Raw genomic sequence first — 18,167 nt, forward strand, 5'->3', positions numbered from 1 at the left:
ATAAATGTTCACTTCCTGACTTGACATTTGTGCGGATGTTAATATTAGCATTCAGACATGAACATCTAGCTTGAGTATCACCTTGTGGAGCCATTTTACTAGATGAAAAATTACTATCAAAGTAACGACCATTCAGGATTGATTATTGTTTTAAATGCATGCAAAAAAGAAAGTGAGCTTACTCTTTGTCTTGGTTCTTCAGTAGCAATGCTTGGAGGCCAGCAGCATTGTGGTTTAAGTATAAGCTGGAATTGTATTTCACTCATGTGTTGTTTCTCTTACTCAACACTTTCAAGCCAATGCTATTGGAAAAAATGCTTTTGGAAATAGTTCCAGGTCGTCCACCCCTGGACTCCTGACATGTATTCAAGAGCTTGCACTGCTGAGCAGCATTTAAGAAAACTGACCATGGGTTCTGATACAGCTACAACAAAAATAAATATTTAGACCCTTGCTCTCTTGGGTATAAGCTCTTGCTGGCAGAGATATTTGAAAACATGAATGAAGACCATGAACTGTTAATTTTCTAACGGGTGGCAAAACTGAATTGCAGTTCAGTTTATATTTTAATACGACGCTTAAAAACAAAAGATGGAAAGGTTAAAATGTGAAACGAGTACAAGTTAGCAGCAGCACAGATGAAATAGTCTCAGGGCTCTGACTGGTCTGTAGCTAATCTGCATAACAAGCCCAGATTTTAATATTACATTGCCTCTAAAAAATCACAGTCGTTCAGAGAAATAACACAGCACTCTGAATGAATGAGGGCTCTTAATGTCTTAATGAGCAGTGTACAACGTGCATTCACACTGGTCTCACGCACCCCCTTGAGGTGTGCAGATACACAAACACACAAATCGCACACTCTTAACAAATATCTACACACATGAATTACTGCTCTGGTGCAATGTGCTGCAAAAGGGGCAATTTGCTGTAGGTCACAGGGGTATCATGAGAGCCCGAGACTTTCAAAGCACGTGTGACCTCGGTGTGGCACCACTATTACCAGCGTGTACAGGGGAGACTGGGTGCCTTTCTCCTCAGCACATCAAAGAAATGAATGGAAACCGAACCAGACAAGACCACCATCATTTAATTGTGAGAATAATTCCTGATTTGTGTGACGTGATCAGCACCCACAGCAAAGCTAACTGGCTTTTTTGTCTTTAAATCTCCATTCTTCTCGAATGAAGCAATCAGGGCGATGGCACGTTGTGTCAGAAATCCTTGAGATTTCCATTACTCCGCAGGGAAGTGATGGTGCACTCAAATGGAGCCATAGAGCTGGGTCCCCATTACAACAGCAGAATACTGATAGAAATCTCTTACTGGATGGGGGCTACTCTTGTAAGCCCTAGTGTGAGTCATAAAGGTCATATGTAGAATGGGACAGTGAAACGATCAATCATCTGGATGAGTGGTGCATGGAGATCATTTACAGCAAATAAAGAGGAGAGCACAAAATATGTAAATGAGAGGCAGGGAGAATACAGCTGATTGGTTGACGGTATTGGGCGATATTTTGTGTGTGACACATCGTTCTCTTTGATTAGCAAAATTAGATACTGGAGAAAAAAAATATGTACTCTTGAAAACCTACCCCCCAAATCATCAGCATGTTTCATATCTTAAACCTCCAAAGAATAATTTCACAAGAAAACATTTTCCAAATAATCAGCTCCTGAGCTCATTATCAGATATGCACAAAGATGTAGCCTTTGGTTAGAAGATTTAAACAAATTTCTCAGTTTAGCCTCATGATCTGTGCTAATTGGATATAGTTATTTGGAGCTATTGCTCTGAAAGCTGCAGACAAATGATTCAGTTTTCTCTGAAGATGTAATTTATGCCTTAGAAATTGAGTATTGACATGACTTAACGTCTAATGAGAAAATAAGATGTCTCTAATGAATAGGCTAAACAAGGTATTTATTGGAGTAATCAAATCTCATTTGCTAAAATTGCCCATCATTTCTGTAAGACTTTATTTAATCCATAAACCACAGTGTGACAAGCTTCATAGTTAAAGAGGCTGTATTCTGATTTCTGCATTTCCCTCCCTTTTCTTTGTGTGTTAAGTAGCTTCTGTGTCCATGCAAAACCAAAGGGAGTAAGTCTCTCTCCCACTCTGCTCAGCATATTTGCATAATTTCCACCTAGTGGTCGGCTTGCCATCACTTTTTGGAGACTGTATGTAACAAGATGGCCACAGCGACATGGACATCCGTTTTCGACGGCTTGAACGTGTCATCTGACCATCCTGAATTTTTATTATTTATTTATTCATTGAGAAAAATTTCAACTGAGGAGATGTGAAACCAGAAACTGACCAACTGATAACAAAGACACACCACGTGTAAGAATGGCTCACACCAGCTACACGAATGGGTTGTGGTACCCTAAATAGAGCCTTAACTGAGAACCCACAGACAGCTTGTCAAACACTCTAAATCGGACTCATTATACATGCTTTCTTTTCAGGCCTGCTAGTACGTAATAAAGGAATTATGTTCAAAATGAGCCACCAACACCTTTGTCATAAGAGGCGACTTGTGGAAAGGTCAAAGAGGTTTCGATTGTCATGTCGACCATATGTAGCAGGTGCGGTACACATTCAGATGAGGGGGCATTGACCACGGAACTGCATAAAGACATCGGACTAAGTGTATTAGAAGGGACCGGGCATAAAGCATACACAGACAATGCCAAACAGTGCCAACAATGCAAGAACGACAGACCGTGCATAGACAAACAATACAACGCAGACAGTACAAAACCCTTGGGAGACAATGCACTTATAAAAAGACACCACACAAAAAAGAGAACAGCGCCAACCAATGAGCGGACTAAAAGAGCATGAAGGCAATGGTAAAACCGAGCAGCAGCGTGTGCAAGGGTGCAAAGATGCGTGCAAAAGTTAAGTATAGGTTATGATATGACTGTGATTATAGGTAAGTGTATTATGTACGATCTGGCCAATTACAGCAGGTACAAGAGGCTGGTGGTTTGAGGGAAGAAACTGTCACACAGTTCCTTCCTGGATTATTTGGACCATCATGTAGTATGAAATCAAGTCATTGCTTTGCTTTGCATTGTAAACTAATGATAAGCACTGCAAAGATTTCTGCCTTGCAAACATTTGTTTAGCACATGAGGTTTTTACCACAAAGCAACAGCACTACTTATGACTCACTCCGTCGCTCTCTCTCTGTGGCTTCCTGTGAAGATAGTTCTTCCTGTTCTGTCTCACAGTCTTTGTCCCACTCTTTAACCTCACTTGACAGTACACCATTTCTGTCTTTACGAATCCCCCAAATGGATTCGGCCTGATTGATTGTGAAAAGTTTGGGGAGCTCAAACATGGCTGGAAATGTACTGGGAACGACATTCTTTCTTCTCCTTGCCTCCGTTATTCAAGGTAATCCCGGACTCACACATGCACTGTCGCTCATCTAAAAATACCTGCAATTGTGGGATGTACACTAAGAGTCTAAATTGTGAATGGTTTTCTGATGTGACAAGCTGCCTCAATATAATGCTCTGATTTTATCTGCCTGCATCCTGGTGGACTGCAGTCTGTATTATCAACGTCAAAGGAAAAGAAGTGATTTTGTGTCCTGACTTTTCTTGCTTCTAATGCTATCTTGTGTGCCTGACAGGGTTCCTGGATACTAAGTTCTCCAACTATGAAACAATGGAAGCTGAAGAGGGCCAGAACGTTACCTTGCCCTGCAGTTTAGGAACCGGTACTGATATCAAGATTGTCAGTATTGACTGGAGTAAGAAAGAAAATGGAAAAACACAACTGGTTGTGTGGGCCCTCGGTCATGGAGCCCACTTATTTTGGCCAAATGTCTCAATACAGCTTCAAAAAACTGAAACAGACATGGTGATTGGCTCCTACCTACACATTCCCGATGTGAAGAAACAGGACAGTGGCATGTACACCTGTGACATTAAACAATTTCCTTCTGGCTCAATCATAGTTGCAACTCAGCTAATAATCAAAGGTAAGAAGAAAGCAAGTCTGTGCAAATCCATACCTACATACATCTACCAGAGCACTCAGCACTTCATATTTGGGTAGAAATGTACAGAATCTGTTAATCTTATGGTGTATTCCACATATTTCATGTTACACCTGATTGCATCAGAGTGCTGTGTCTCTGCCAATCACTTCAGTCATTTTCTTCTGAATAAATGCACGTAATAAATTGCAAGCGCATGCCTAGGAGCTTTACCACAAGGTACTTTTGCTTCCTCATCAGCCATATAGTTTTCCCCTGACACAGGCACAATATACACTTCCTTTGAGAACTGAGTGAACTGAAGGGATGTTACAATCATAATGAAGATTGCATGCAGTCAGAGACACTGCTGTTCCGAGTGTATTACATCCAAACTTAGCTCATTTGTTGCCTTGTTATTGTGTTCTTGGTTTCAAGAATGTCAATGCATCTCGCATTTTCTCAGCAGATGAAAGTAAGATAAAATGTGATGTGAATGGCACCGTTGAGGTCCGCAGTGGAGACAATGTGTCAGTTCGCTGCAGAGCGTCCCCTAATGCACAGTACAGGTGGACCAAGGTAAAGGAAACTCGGGGGCAAAGCCGTCACCTTTCCGGCAGTTCCCGTGAATTTTACTTCATGGACTGGATTAACGCTAACATCCAAACCTACATTACAAAAACGTCTTATTAATATGAAAGGCATTTATGTGCTGCATAATCTTGTTCTGCCCCAGGGCGAGGAGGTGGTGTCAGAGAATGCATCTCTGGAGCTTCAGCGAGTTACTGACGCCCATGCAGGGGTTTACACACTGACTGTGAACACGGGAAACGAATATCTGCATAAAGAGTTCATCATCATGGTGCTAACCACAACCACAAGTTTAAGAACAGGTGAGCCTGTCTATTTCTTCACCGCCGTCTGTGTCTTTGTGTCGTACTCAATTTCATCATTTCCTCGGGGCTGGATTAACAATCTCGCAGACGGCCCAAGAGACTGAATGACTTAATAAACTGCACTGGACCAGAAAGCTGATACTTGAACTTTTGTTATTATACTGTAGCTCACTCAATTTTAATTTTTAATTAGCTGAAAGGAAGGGAAGAGATTCAAAGGATTCTGGAGCTGCCAGCCACGTTATGAGAATGTACCAGTAGCCACGAATAAATTGAACTGTTAGATTTAAAAAAAAAAAAAAAAAAAGTGAAACTCTCAATTATTTGCTCCAAATCAGTTTCCCCTTTGGATTGGAATAAATTCGGAAAGAGGCACAGATAACAAATAAATAAATAAATCTACTACAACTGGTTATATGTCTTGGCACAGTGATGCAAAACTGTCTTCAGGTAGAAAAACAATTCCCAGTTGCGTAGTTCTCATCTAGAGAGCATGTAACCAGAGAACAAAAACAAGCCATGCAGATGTCAAGACTTATTTCCTGTTCTACATTTCTACTCTGCATTCAAACCGCAAGAACAAACAGACTCAGCAGAGCATCAACAGCCTCTCTGAATCATGACGTGGGGTGAGAGCACAATCTGTTGGTCACACTGGAGTAGTACAGTAAATTAAGGATCGTAACGCACACAGATATACGCTACAGGAAACACACACAGTATTGTAATACATCACACTACCTGCAGCTGGAATGCGCTTGCAAATTAGCACACGTTTGCATAATCTCAATGTTTCAGTTGCAGCTCCCTGGATACCAGAGATGTCCACATCCATGTTTTGGGATAAGCAAAACGGACGTATAATTGGATTAACTGTGCTGTACAACTAGGAACCTACACCAAAACCATGCAATTTGCAATTCATGCCAACATCTTTGCCTCAGGAATCTGTGCCCAAGGCTTCTTCAGTCATTTCACTTGTATTGATTATGCATGCACTCATAAATGCCAAGCGCTCTTTTAATGATGTACCACTGTGCACCTGGTATTCTAAACTGTTGTTGTACATTACTTTGTGTGATACACCTGCTCTAAATTCAGGTCCAACGTGAAGCTCATTAACAGAATATCTTGACATTTCGGGATATACGTGCAAAAACACAAAGTTAAAACGACAACAAACACAAGAAGGCTGCATTACAAAGGTTTGTGTACCAGACTTCGTTTTGCAGGGAGCAGTTGCCAGGCAACCAGCAAAGGACTCCAGGAAGTTATGGAGAAAAAATACTCCATTACATAACTCCCTGTTAAATTAAAATTCTTCATTTTAACGTATTTGTGTTGGCATAAACAAACTACGCAATATCTTTAGAGGTGCTGGATGATACAGTTTTACAAATGTACGATTTTGGCAAGAAAGCAATTAAGCATATTTCACCAAGATATGCCAACAACTTGACAGCTTCTACATGCCTACAGATGTCTACGTGATGAATAGACAGTTTGTTCATCTTTAATGCGCAATGTTTTCCAGGTCAGGTGTTTTTTTTGTTTTAAAGTCAGTGCTCTGGAGCTCTAAGAATGTATTCGTTTGATTCTGCTGAGACAACATCAAACCAGTACTGTTCCTGACAGCATGTTTATTATTCCTTGCCTTCAGATCTCATGACAGCATCACCACAGGGTACGACTGAATCAGTAAACAGCAGCCGAAGCACATCACAGACCACAAAGCTTCCAACCCTTACAGACCGGACCAAAAATCATCGCGACGATCGTCAAAACACCAGCGAAGTCACTACTTCCTCTGCCACACAACCTGACACCTATCACATACTCAAGTCTACCGCATCCAGTTTTCCGAGTACAAGGCCCACAAAGCAAATGACCATTTACGAGATGAGGAATGAGTCCAAGCGAAATACACCGCGCCCAAGCGGCATCTTCTCAACCATGCCATCGAGGTCAAGCACAGTGAAAAACAGTCCAGAAATTCCAGATGCAAGCCCAACACAGACAATAGAAGTCACAATAGTGGACATGGAGGACAAAGGTAAAAAATAATATATATGATACAGTTGTTGTTGCCTTTTTAGGTGTATAATCCCAGCCTGTCGCCAACTAAGACCTGGTATTTAGTTCACTCTATGTACATTGGTATGTTTGCCTGGAATTTGCTTGTCATTGAGCCTACTGTTTGTTAGACCGGGCCAATAGCATGGGTAGGTTTGTTTGAGGCTATCAAGGCGAGGAAAGTACATAACAATCCAACACAAGAGCTTAAACGCTCAAAAGGCAAAACCCGCAGGTGAAAATGAAACACGATTCTTTTGGCTTCATCTGCATCTTCACCACATGTGTGACTTAAACAGTCTGCAGTTTTTCCAGCCCTAGGCTAGATCCCTTTTTAAGGTGGAGAACTCATTAAAAGGAACTTCTGCTTCAAGGGCTGGTGCACTACCAACTGAGGGGGAGGACTGCAGGGCAAACTTAGGCGCCTCAAGGCAAAATGTTTTTCATTGTAGCATTACACTTATTAATATTTACCGGAGTCTGGATGTTGTTGGATTATCAATACGCTAGAAACACACCTCTAACTGTTGCTGTCGTGCTAAAACTCATTTCCCTTCCTTCAATCTGTTTCTTACAGGAGAAGCCATACGGAGTCATGTGTTGCTGCTGCTAACAATCATTCCAATGATTGTATTGATTTTAATCCTTGGCATTCTGTATAGGAGACAACTTATAAAGAAGAGGTAAAACTCTCACTAGCCAACTAGATTCCCCACACCTCTTTGCACATGCCCAGCGTCATGCTCAGAAAAAAGTACATTCTTTAGATACCTATAGATGCATGTGTCTATAATATCTACCTGCTTCCTGGATGTACATTAGCTAACTGTGTAGCGCTGTGCTCTCCGTCTCTTTCTCTCTGTAGAATGGATGAGCCGCCACCCTTCAAACCCCCTCCACCTCCAGTCAAGTATACAGCTGCAAGACAGACCGACGTTTCAACACTGTCTTTTCCCACTTCAAGGTGTAACTCGATAGCATACGCTTAAGATGTATTTGTCACGTGACAGTAAATGTGCAGAAATGAGGTGTAAGCTGGATTCCGTACTTGTCATATACATGCATTATATTTATGTGTACAGTTTAAATTGCCCACCGGTCACAGAAAATGGTGGGCAATGTTATCTAAATGTTATCTATGTGGTTAAATAAGGCGGGGTTTTTATTGTATATGGGAAATTTGTATCTTTTGCCCTTTTAAACTATATTTGTTTTATGTTTTGTACTAAAGGCAACTGTGTTTAACTGCTTAAAAATAAAAAAGTTTTATTCGACTGAAATGATTGAACTACTTCATGAGCGGCGCTTGTTTAGCCTACGTTTGTCTTAAGAACATTTTTCAAATGCATTCATGTAGCTTTGAAGTCTTATTGTATCTCATAAAGCAGTAAATACGCTTTCAGTTTGCACATGGACAGAATACAGTTTATTTACGATGCCCTTTAAAGATGAGCTGCCACACTGTAATTCTGCTTTTTATCTTTGAAATCTCGGATTTCCTGCCCAGAAGCCCAGTGATTTCCTCTAATGTAGGTCTTTAGCGTAAACTGACGAACGGCTCAATCGAATCAAAGACCAGTCTCATCCACAGGTACCACAGTGTCACGCTTTGAGCGTAAAAAGCGGGGCTGAAGCCGCAAACCACATGAGTGTAATGGCTAACAAACATACCAACCGCTGGATTTCATTACATGTACGTAGACCGACTTTTGGACTAAAGATCAATTCTTTAGGAACTTGACCATTTTTTTGCAGAGTTCGTAGATTAGGTCTTTTATGATTTACCAAAAAACATTTTCAGTCCATATTAACGTGCCTCTGCTTTATTTGTTGTCCCAGTTACATATTTATTTAAGTATATTTTAAACACAAACACACGTATTTAGCTCTACTGAGAAACCTTTTGCAATTGCAGTTTTTCTTCTGATTTTCCGACCACACTACCCAAACCACAGTGCATTGTGTGCATGCAAGATATAAAGTCCTGATAGACATAGACTCTGACGGTCTATGAACACAGACAATACATAACACATAACGATATTCTTTACTGTACTTGACACCAAATCTAAGTGCGTCCTTGTGGTTCCTGCTATTGTACGGACTAGGTGGGCATCTGGGGACGGAATGTTTGACTTTTTATTTTAGGGTTAACGTTGAAATGTGGAGTTTTATATGTTAACATTTAAAGTGTTGTATATTTTTAACAGATTCCACATTTATAAACCCATGTCAAGTTAGCGCTTTAAAACAGCAATCTATGTGAAATCATATTGCATTCCTCAAATGGTATTGAAGCTGCCTGCCTCAGAATGAGGTTACATTGTTTCCTGTTTGTAACTGAAGAGCAGCCAGGTTTCAAAGAGAGAGGCAACTAAGGCGGCGTAAAAATAGACTACAGTGTAGCACACCTCCCTGATTAAACACAGTGATGTCCCGTAGCCTGAGAGCAATCGCGTCAAACTGGTGTCCCATGTTGTTCGAGGCGGCTGGAATATGGGGGGAGGTAGGATCTAAATAACTTTTAAAACTTTTATACAGATTTTCAAATGTCTATTTCTACATAGTGCTCATCTGTGTAAATGCTTTATGTAGAATTCGGCCGCATGTTACACAGCACATGACACAAATGTGGCAGAACAAAAGGTGAAAGTGAAGACGTGAGGTTGACGACAAATAAAACAGTTAATGTTGAGGTGCTATTTTTTTTTTAGCATTTAAACCATTTGTTATGCTTTTCCTTGCACAGGGAATGCGAAAATTAAACTATGGTTGAAGTTGTATTGTTGTGACGTTCCTACGAGAAGATTGTGTTTTGTTAAAATGACGAGATGTCCCACGAGTCGTAGCACACGAGAGATACACTTCTAGCTGTAATGTACGCTAATCATTTTAGAACTTTTTTTTTTTTTTAAATAGTTTGAGCTTTCTGTTTTTTCTCCAACTTCACTGCCTAAATATCACGGATCTAAATTATCTGCATGTTTGCTTGTATATTTTATTGATGTTCGATGTTGCTTTCAACTTCCATCTTATAAATCCTATAATGATTGAAACTAATAAAAATCTAAATTCCTTAAGATTCGTGGTGTTAATAACCATTTTCTGTTTGTCGTTCAGAATGTTTCGCTGTACAAGTAGGTCTGGGGGTGTCGTGTCTGGCCTTGTTGATGTCTCTGTGCCTCAATTTCATTTTGTACATCAAACTGAGAGCCACTTCGTCCACAGGTATACTTAAATCCACAAAGTCAGTATTTTTTGGCGTACTGTTTGTCCTTCAGCTTCAAATGTAGTCACTGCTGGTCCTGAATCTCTCTCAGTTTACACACAAACAACAGTGCTGTCTTTAAACTTTAAACTGAAGAATATTTTCTTCACACAGACAAAAATGAGTCCGGCTACCAGCACACTTCTGATGAAGATCTGTAAGTTTAATGAATTTGTATTCATTTATCAGTATGACCTAAACAAAAGTGCTTGTTAGCCAAGTACTGCTTCGTGTAAAGTATATTAGTATATGCTAAGTAATAATAGGTATTTCGGTATGTCCATTTCCCTTTTTATTTAAAAATCAAATAAATTAAATGGCTTTTTTTTTTCAAATAAACTATGACATTTTTCTTTTTTTTCGTGGTGAAGGGTGTCACAGCACGAAGAGCTATATTTCCGTGACACGAATCATCAAGAGCAGCAGGAAAATCCCCTCAATGATTGTGAGCAACAGGAAAATCCAATCTATGGCAACATCAGCACAGACAGAGGAGGTGAGCGCAAGCCTACATTCTGTCACCTTTTTGAAAAAAATAAGGGGAAATCAGCAAATGTTTTGAACAGTGCTGTATGACTCAGCCTAGCACAAGAACTTCTTTTATTTATTTTTTTGCATACACTATAACTTGTTCCGTATCATTGCCCTGTATTTTTATTCTTTATTAATTAATTTAAAGTATGGCAGCTCCACATTGGCAGCCGGAGTGAATCAGCCCTGAGCGGGTTAAGCTTTCGATAAATAAACGCATAAATACATTTAACTGTGCAGATTTGCTTATGCTACAAAAACTATGTAAATTTCCTCAAATTAAAACTTTTTAGCAGCCCAGTTTGTGGTGTTTAGTTAGTAGAAAACCGTGACTGCCGAGTTCATGTTACCTTTTTGTAAAAATAAGGGGAAATCAGTAAATGTTTTGAACAGTGATGTATGATTCAGCCTAGCACAAGAACTTCTTTTATTTTTTTCTTTGCATACACTACAACTTTTTCCGTATCATTATCCTGTATTTTTATTCATTATTAATTAATTTAAAGTACGGCACCTCAATATTTGGCAGTCCGAATGAATCGGCCCTGAGCGGGTTAAGCTTTAGATAAATAAATGCATAAATAAACGTAACTGTGCAGATTTGCTTATGCTACAAAAACTATGTAAATTTCCTCAAATTAAAACTTTTTAGCAGCCCAGTTTGTGGAGTTTAGTTAGAAGAAAACCCTTTAAAATGACAAGTGTATTTTATTTCAGTTACTCCAGAGGCTTGCTACGAGACGATGACCATGCAACGCAAAAGAGAGCGTATGAAGGTAACTGCTCTTCAATGGCTTATTACAGTGTCACGTTTTTTCCCAGTAGATGTACATAACTCTTAAATTGCAAGTTTTCTCCTATTTACTCTTCATATTTAAGGTATTGAACGCAATGTTTTTGCACGCTACATAATTCACGCTACTCATTAAGAATTTATTGCCGTGTTTAGTTTGGTTTCAAGGACATAGTTTCTACAGAAGTCTTTCAGTGCTTTCATTATTTAATGCACGTGATTTTGTTGCACAATTGTGTGCGTATAAGATGTGTATGAAATGTCAAACACTTTTAAGCGTGTGTATGATCTGAAAGCATTATAGCAGAGTGAAATATTGATGCATTATACTATAGTGAGTTGCGACGCATGTTTGCTGCCGCTGGATGTTCTTAGCCCGTATTATAATGCTCAATTTGCACATACATTTTTAATGTATGCTTCATTTTACGCGGCCTGAAGCTTTGGATTTCCATTAAACAGGATAACGTAGTTAAAATAACGTGCGGCCGCAACACACAAAAAAATATTTCCTGGTTCTTTAATGAATGGAATCATATTCCATAAATGTTTGCTAAATGCTGATATTTTAGCATATTCTGGTCATATTTGCATTGGTGTGATTAATGAGTCTTGCGTTGAAATTATTTTCGTATAAAAAAATACTCATGCAGACCAGTTTAACCCATGCAAAGAAATGTGCTTTCAAAACGGAAGGCAGCAGGAACTAAAGATAGGTTGTGGTCAACGACACCGTGAACTAGTGAACACAATTATGCACAAAACATTCTAAAAATAAACTAGACAAGCTCCTGTTCATGAGAACACACAGGAGATTCAAGAAATGGGTGTGTGTGTTGCTGCAAATCGTAAAAGCCTAACCACTGTTCTGCAAACCCATTTTGTCTCCGTCGTGTGCGCCCAGCCTTTAGAGCCTGACCTGAATTATGCCTCGCTGGATCTGAAGATTGCAAACAAACGCAAAAAGAAGGCTCGCCATCAGCAGGGTCAGACGCACGGACGGAACAAGTCCCAAGATCAGCTGCCAGTCCACCACACGCCCCCGGCGAATACCTTCCTGGAGGTGGACGCGGACTTGGACGCTCATCTTCCCTCCAAGGACACCAACACCATGGTTTCACACAGTAGCATCTACCTGAACAGCCAGCAGATAGCTCAAGAGGCGGAGGAGATGGGCAGAGGAAGGAGCATACACAAGGAGAGGGAGAATGCGGGCTGGGAGAGCATGCGGAGGCGCGAGGATGGGGGAAGCAGAGAATGGAGGAGAGATCAAGAGGGTGAGGACAGAACAGGTGGCAGCAATGGGAGCGTGTGCACGCAGCTTCCAGAGGCAGACATTTTTCAGAGCGGCGCAGATCACTTCACCGGCTTCTTTAGCGTTGATAGCGACCAACAGGTATAGACAAAATGTCAAATTAGGACTGTTTTGATGTTTCAAACTGAACTCCGGGCCAAATGAAAACGCCAAGAAAACTACTGTCTCTGCAAGCGTGAAAAACTATGTGATCGTCGGTATTCAACGGACTTCTGCAGAATTGAGCAATTTCCCCTCTGAGGCAGGCAAACTACCTCTTGAACTCTCCGTATTGAGCAACTGAAGAACACATGTGTAACTTTCTGTGCAAAGGGTGTATTAAATGTAGCATATAAAAAAACAGAAAAGGAAAGTCTGAGTGTGACATTTAGAGGTCAAGGGCCACGTGGAAATTTTCAATTTATTGCGAAAGCCTAAGAAACATCCAATCGTCACAGCGCACAGGAGAACTTTAACTGTTTTGATGTCTAGTAATCATACATCAACAGATGTCTCATAGGAAGGTGTGCGGAAAAACAATGTTACATTCGTTTTCCATGGCGTGGGCGAGGGTTAAGCCTTCAGAGAACTGCCTTCCCTCAGCACCGCTCCTCAGTGATGTGAGGACTAAATTATTAATCCGGGGAAGAGAAAAATTAAAGGCAGAGGGATAGCTGTAAGTGGGACATAAGTGGTGCCATTTTATTTCCCCTGTGGGCACGTTGCAGTTTGTGGTAAATGTCACCCACGCACTATTTCGCACGTCAGAGTTACAATAATGGTCATTAACGTCATAATCTATGACCTGATGCGCCATCTGCTTAAATCATGATTTCCCTCTCTGTAATCTCTACGCTGGCATGACTATTCACAGCCCTGCTATCTGCTGAGGACACTGCGCTCTGACATGAACTCATGATGCCTGCAGCACACTAACTGTTTGTTGACAGTTTCCCAATAGCTGACCACGGCCTACTTCTGCTCTATGGATTAATTTTTGCCATTTTGGATATAAAGTGTTACGGACATACAGGAATGCAACAAAGGGGGAAAATAAGACCACACAAATAACAGGAAATTGTTAGAAAATAGATATAGTTCTTTCATAGGAAATAGGACATTGATGATTGATTTGGCGACACTTATAGTTTGTAGTGGTAATAGCAAGTAGTAAAACTAATTATTGTTGTTTTAGCATAATAAAACCGGTAATTATTAATTCTGTGAGCAACCGCGCTCTGATTTCACGCTTCACGCTGCAAAGACTCCAAACACAGTGAGAGGATTAGGCTGCCTAGTTAAGAAGCCTGTCGCCTGCAGCTCCTCATCTAGCAGCTCACTGCGGCCTGCCTTCTTATTCCTTTATTTACATCCAATACTCCAAACTGAACCGCCGTCAAAGCATGCCACAAGTGACGGCGGCCTTTGTTTTTAACTCACTTCTTTCTGTGCCACTGCCGACTGACAGAGCTCACTGAATGTCCTGTGACGTCTTCCTAATAAAAGTCAGCCGCAGCGGGAGGAAATGTTCAGTTTGCGTTTGCTGCTGTATTTTTAGCATTCACATCCACATATCTTATAGTTTACATTGTTAATGATGCATGTACATATGATCTGAAGAGACCCTTTTTTTTCGCCTTATTCAGGGTAGTTTAGTTTTTTTTAGACTAGATAGTGATTTAATTTATTTAAATAAAAATCTTTGACAGTGCCACTTAAATCCGTAAACGGTAGCCTGTTTAACTTCTTATCAGCTGAATTAAATGATTAAACGGCACAACCAGTGCCAGTGTGTATTGTGTGTATAGTGTGCTAGTCTCTACTTGAAATTGTTCTCCATCTTCTTCAGTTGCACAGGATGACGGTTATTTGGTTGGTTATTCTGGGTGACAATAAAGAATGCACTTTTCTAATGCAGCTTAAGCTTTTAAAGTGTTTAAGATTTTAAAGTTGCATAGAAATGGTAGTATAGTAATAATAGTTAAATCAACATGGTAATGATGATCAGTGACAGCTTAATGTACTGACATGCTTTTATGATGTATGGCTCACATAGAAGGTTTTAATGTCCTCAGCTAGATCCCTGAGCGCTCAAGCTACGGGTTTATGCCTTTCTATTACAGCATGGCAATAAAGGGTGGTTCACAAAGGGAAATGACATTTAACTTGACAAAAAGATCCTTTTCTACTGAATAAAGATGATCTCCTAAAAGTGTTACCTACAGTTACAATAAAAGGAACTGCTCAACCCAACTAAATTCATTTTTGAGGACTTCAAAGAGAAGACTCCCGTGGTATGGATTGCCAGCGTGAGTTCAGATAACACAGACCCCGGTAAAATGCTACAGCATAATATTCAATGGTGCAGAGTTTATGGTTGCAGTTGCGTCAAGGCCAGCTGTAACAGAAAAATGCAGCATCCACACTCTTTGTGTCTTTTTGCAGCTAGACCTACAGATACTCTATATGTTTACAATCCAAGACAGTGCATAACATTTTTATATTAGGCCACTGAAATGTCTTGGCCAAGTCACAGAGATTGTGACGATCTTTGGGAAGGTAATTAAGTCTGCTATTGCTACTAAGACGATAGTAGCTAACAGTAGTTTCCTTACCTGGTCACGAGGTCTACGAGGATACGAACAGGTCTGTTTTGTTTGAACAAATTGCCCCTGTTGTTGTTTTTGTGTTTATATAGACCAATCTGTAACAAACTAAATATGTTACTCAAACTATAAGAAGCAAACGAATATTTTTGAAAAATAAAAACAACTCTGTCCCAATTTGTGCTAATATCATTGGTCACGTAGCTAACTTGCCGTACCTGTTCAGGTGCCTGGACGTCGACGACCCCTGGCTTCTTGGCGGAGTGTCGCAAAAATATTCACCAAAAAAAAAAAAAACAACAACAACAACAACAAAAAAAAAAACCTGCTGACAGAAGCGTTCTGACATGTTATTTTAAATGTATTTTAAAGTACTAGTACTAATTCAGGTTCGAATATGGAGAAAACTGTCAAAAAATACAAGGGAACCCAAATACACTATGCGACGCTGGTGGAGGGAGAAATCATGACTGTATACAGAAACGCTAAGTTCTTCTTCTTCTTCTTCTGGGAGGGTGGGGGTAATTTACTTTTTTTTTTAATTACGCAAACAGTGTCACATCAATGTGTCGTTGGGTTGCATATACATGTGAAACTATTAAAAAATACAATAGTAATATAATATTATTCGCCTCAGTGTTCGTTTGAACGGGAATAGTGTGTATTCAACATGGTGTTTTTGTTTGTTTGTTTGTTTTTTTTTATGTAATCTTTATTTTTTTTTTTTATAACCTTTACCAAAAAGGCTGCCGAATACAGAAAGTAACTTCAAACATTTGCAAACCGGAAACTGCTGCTTTTCATTTGTCGCCGAGTGAAACCTCCCTTCACGGGCGGAGACGATCTTCGTCACAAACATGGCAGCCCACATGTGAATGTCATGCCATTCTAATCCACAGCCCGGATCCGTCCATTTTTGAGTGATTATTGAGTCTTTAAATTTCACGTGTGTTTCATATACTGTGTTTAAGTGTCTGTATTGATCCCCGACAGTCAGGATTCGGGAAAACAACATTTTTACTCATTTCCGTAGTCAACTCTCATGTTAGCATATTAGCTAACCAGTCGACAAGCGATGGATCCTGACCAACAGCTGAGAAATGTAAGTATCAGCAGCAGCATTTTTGACTTTTGCCCTGCCATATACAACCGGATGGTGACTGTGAATGTGTTTCTTGCAGCTGCGCGATTTTCTTCTGGTTTACAACCGCATGACAGAAATCTGCTTTCAGCGATGCACAAGCAACTTCAACTACAGAAACCTGACGATGGATGAGGTACGACAAGTGGATCTCATCATTACCGTGTCGATTATATATGTAGATACTCTCCTTTACCCAGGGGTTGCAGTTGTGATTGTTAAGCTCTGTTGTTGTGTCTGATCGTTGTCATGTCATTACGTTTTAACTGTGCGGACACTATCATCACTATGGTTGATAATATTGTTCAATGTCTCATTCCAAACCTTTTACAACATGCCCAGCCACTGCACATCTGTGCTGGTTTGGAGGTTTGGTCAGCCACATGAGCATAAATAGAATCAGACATGATGTACAGCTGTACATCTAGGCCTAGTGAAGGTGGGGGGTGTGACTATGGTCAGGTTTTTGTGACCTTGCTTTGTCCAGTAGAGCCAGTTTCATATTACCGAGCTACTCTAGGCAGTTTTTGCACTGTTAGCTTTTATGTTGTGTTGAATATTTTACATTTAATACTATCACTGAAGATATCGACCATAATCCACTCTACTTACTGCTGGGTATATAGTATGACATTCAACGCACGCTGTAGTTACTCATTCACTGTGTCTGATTGTTGTCCAGGAGCAGTGCGTGGACAGTTGTGCAGGGAAGCTCATTCGCTCCAACCACCGCCTCATGGGCACCTACGTGCAGCTGATGCCTCGGATGGTGCAGCGCCGCATGGAGGAGATGGAGAGCAAAGCTGCGGAGAATGCCAAGGCAGCAGAGGCGGCAGCATCTGGAGCCGCTGGGACTGCAATTACAGAGGCCTCACCCCCACCACAACCCCCCTTTACCCCATCTCCAAACACACAAGTATCCTCATTTTTATCTCCTTCGTTAACTGATGTTGGAGCAGATGTCCGTGGCTCAGCCTTAGAGCCAGCAGGATTAGGTATCCCAGCTGAGGTGAATGGCGCTGTATCCACGTCAACCTCGGAAGTCAAATTATCAGCTGCAGCACTCACACCTGCCACTGAAACTGTAAATCCCTCAGTGCTCAATGAAGCAGGCAATGGACCTTCATATATGACAGGGTTGTCTCAGCCGCCAGTAGCTGGTGCTCAAATTGATTCCGGGAGCTCCGCGCCTTTGTTGATGCCGTCTCAACCATCATCCTTCTCAGACGGCGTGTTAACAGCAGCGCCTCCAGCACTTAAATCAGAGCGCCTGTCAGGCCAAGATAGAGGACAGCAGGCCCCGACTAACACCACAAACAGCTGAAATGTGTTTTCGCCTCTCGCCGTCAGGCATCAGTGGTGCTTGGTAAATTGATTGACATAAAGATACCATCATTTTTTTTTTTTTTTTTTTTTTTTAGCAACTAATAAATACGATATCATGCGATGACCATTTCAGTGTCAAGTGTCTGCGTTTTCTGCCTTTTCCATACTTAAAATGGCATATCTTTCCCTTACAAGTGGCGACTTTGGCAGATTTTGGTTGTGTTAAACTGAC

General features: G+C 40.6%; 3 protein-coding genes across 4 annotated transcripts; all 3 read left to right on the forward strand.

Annotated features, from left to right (window-relative positions):
- Nucleotides 1–3,240: 3,240 nt before the first annotated feature.
- On the forward strand, nt 3,241–8,256 carry si:ch1073-15f19.2 (T-cell surface protein tactile). Of its 2 annotated transcripts, none has more exons than XM_047606511.1 (7): nt 3,241–3,418; nt 3,660–4,010; nt 4,474–4,586; nt 4,744–4,900; nt 6,564–6,956; nt 7,554–7,659; nt 7,842–8,256. In XM_047606511.1, exons 1-7 carry the CDS (start codon nt 3,361–3,363, stop codon nt 7,963–7,965), a joined length of 1,302 nt encoding a protein of 433 aa, XP_047462467.1. In that variant the 5' UTR covers nt 3,241–3,360; the 3' UTR covers nt 7,966–8,256. The 2 variants fall into 2 exon arrangements, with proteins under 2 accessions (XP_047462467.1, XP_047462468.1); XM_047606512.1 differs by having other exon boundaries at nt 3,242–3,418; nt 4,477–4,586.
- Nucleotides 8,257–8,869: 613 nt separating this feature from the next.
- On the forward strand, nt 8,870–15,777 carry LOC125020889. Its single transcript, XM_047606514.1, has 6 exons — nt 8,870–9,482; nt 10,097–10,204; nt 10,359–10,401; nt 10,616–10,740; nt 11,493–11,551; nt 12,473–15,777. The coding sequence occupies exons 1-6, from the start codon at nt 9,473–9,475 to the stop codon at nt 12,968–12,970; spliced, it is 843 nt and encodes a 280-aa protein (XP_047462470.1). The 5' UTR covers nt 8,870–9,472; the 3' UTR covers nt 12,971–15,777.
- Nucleotides 15,778–16,279: 502 nt separating this feature from the next.
- Nucleotides 16,280–18,022, forward strand: timm10b (translocase of inner mitochondrial membrane 10 homolog B (yeast)). The gene is made up of 3 exons (XM_047606515.1): nt 16,280–16,570; nt 16,650–16,745; nt 17,292–18,022. The coding sequence occupies exons 1-3, from the start codon at nt 16,544–16,546 to the stop codon at nt 17,931–17,933; spliced, it is 765 nt and encodes a 254-aa protein (XP_047462471.1). The 5' UTR covers nt 16,280–16,543; the 3' UTR covers nt 17,934–18,022.
- Nucleotides 18,023–18,167: the final 145 nt, after the last annotated feature.

The sequence above is a fragment of the Mugil cephalus genome, chromosome 15 (genome assembly GCF_022458985.1).
Source record: "Mugil cephalus isolate CIBA_MC_2020 chromosome 15, CIBA_Mcephalus_1.1, whole genome shotgun sequence".
NCBI classification, from domain to species: Eukaryota; Metazoa; Chordata; class Actinopteri; order Mugiliformes; family Mugilidae; genus Mugil; species Mugil cephalus.

Coding starts and splice junctions, on each gene's coding strand:
- si:ch1073-15f19.2 (XM_047606511.1), top strand. CDS start 3,361: ATGGCTGGAAATGTACTGGGAACGACATTCTTTCTTCTCCTTGCCTCC. Junction 4,587..4,743: donor CACAGTACAGGTGGACCAAG/GTAAAGGAAACT, acceptor GTTCTGCCCCAG/GGCGAGGAGGTGGTGTCAGA. Junction 7,660..7,841: donor AGACAACTTATAAAGAAGAG/GTAAAACTCTCA, acceptor TTCTCTCTGTAG/AATGGATGAGCCGCCACCCT.
- LOC125020889 (XM_047606514.1), top strand. Junction 10,205..10,358: donor GAGAGCCACTTCGTCCACAG/GTATACTTAAAT, acceptor TTCTTCACACAG/ACAAAAATGAGTCCGGCTAC. Junction 11,552..12,472: donor GCAAAAGAGAGCGTATGAAG/GTAACTGCTCTT, acceptor GTGTGCGCCCAG/CCTTTAGAGCCTGACCTGAA.
- timm10b (XM_047606515.1), top strand. CDS start 16,544: ATGGATCCTGACCAACAGCTGAGAAAT. Junction 16,571..16,649: donor CTGACCAACAGCTGAGAAAT/GTAAGTATCAGC, acceptor TGTTTCTTGCAG/CTGCGCGATTTTCTTCTGGT. Junction 16,746..17,291: donor GAAACCTGACGATGGATGAG/GTACGACAAGTG, acceptor ATTGTTGTCCAG/GAGCAGTGCGTGGACAGTTG.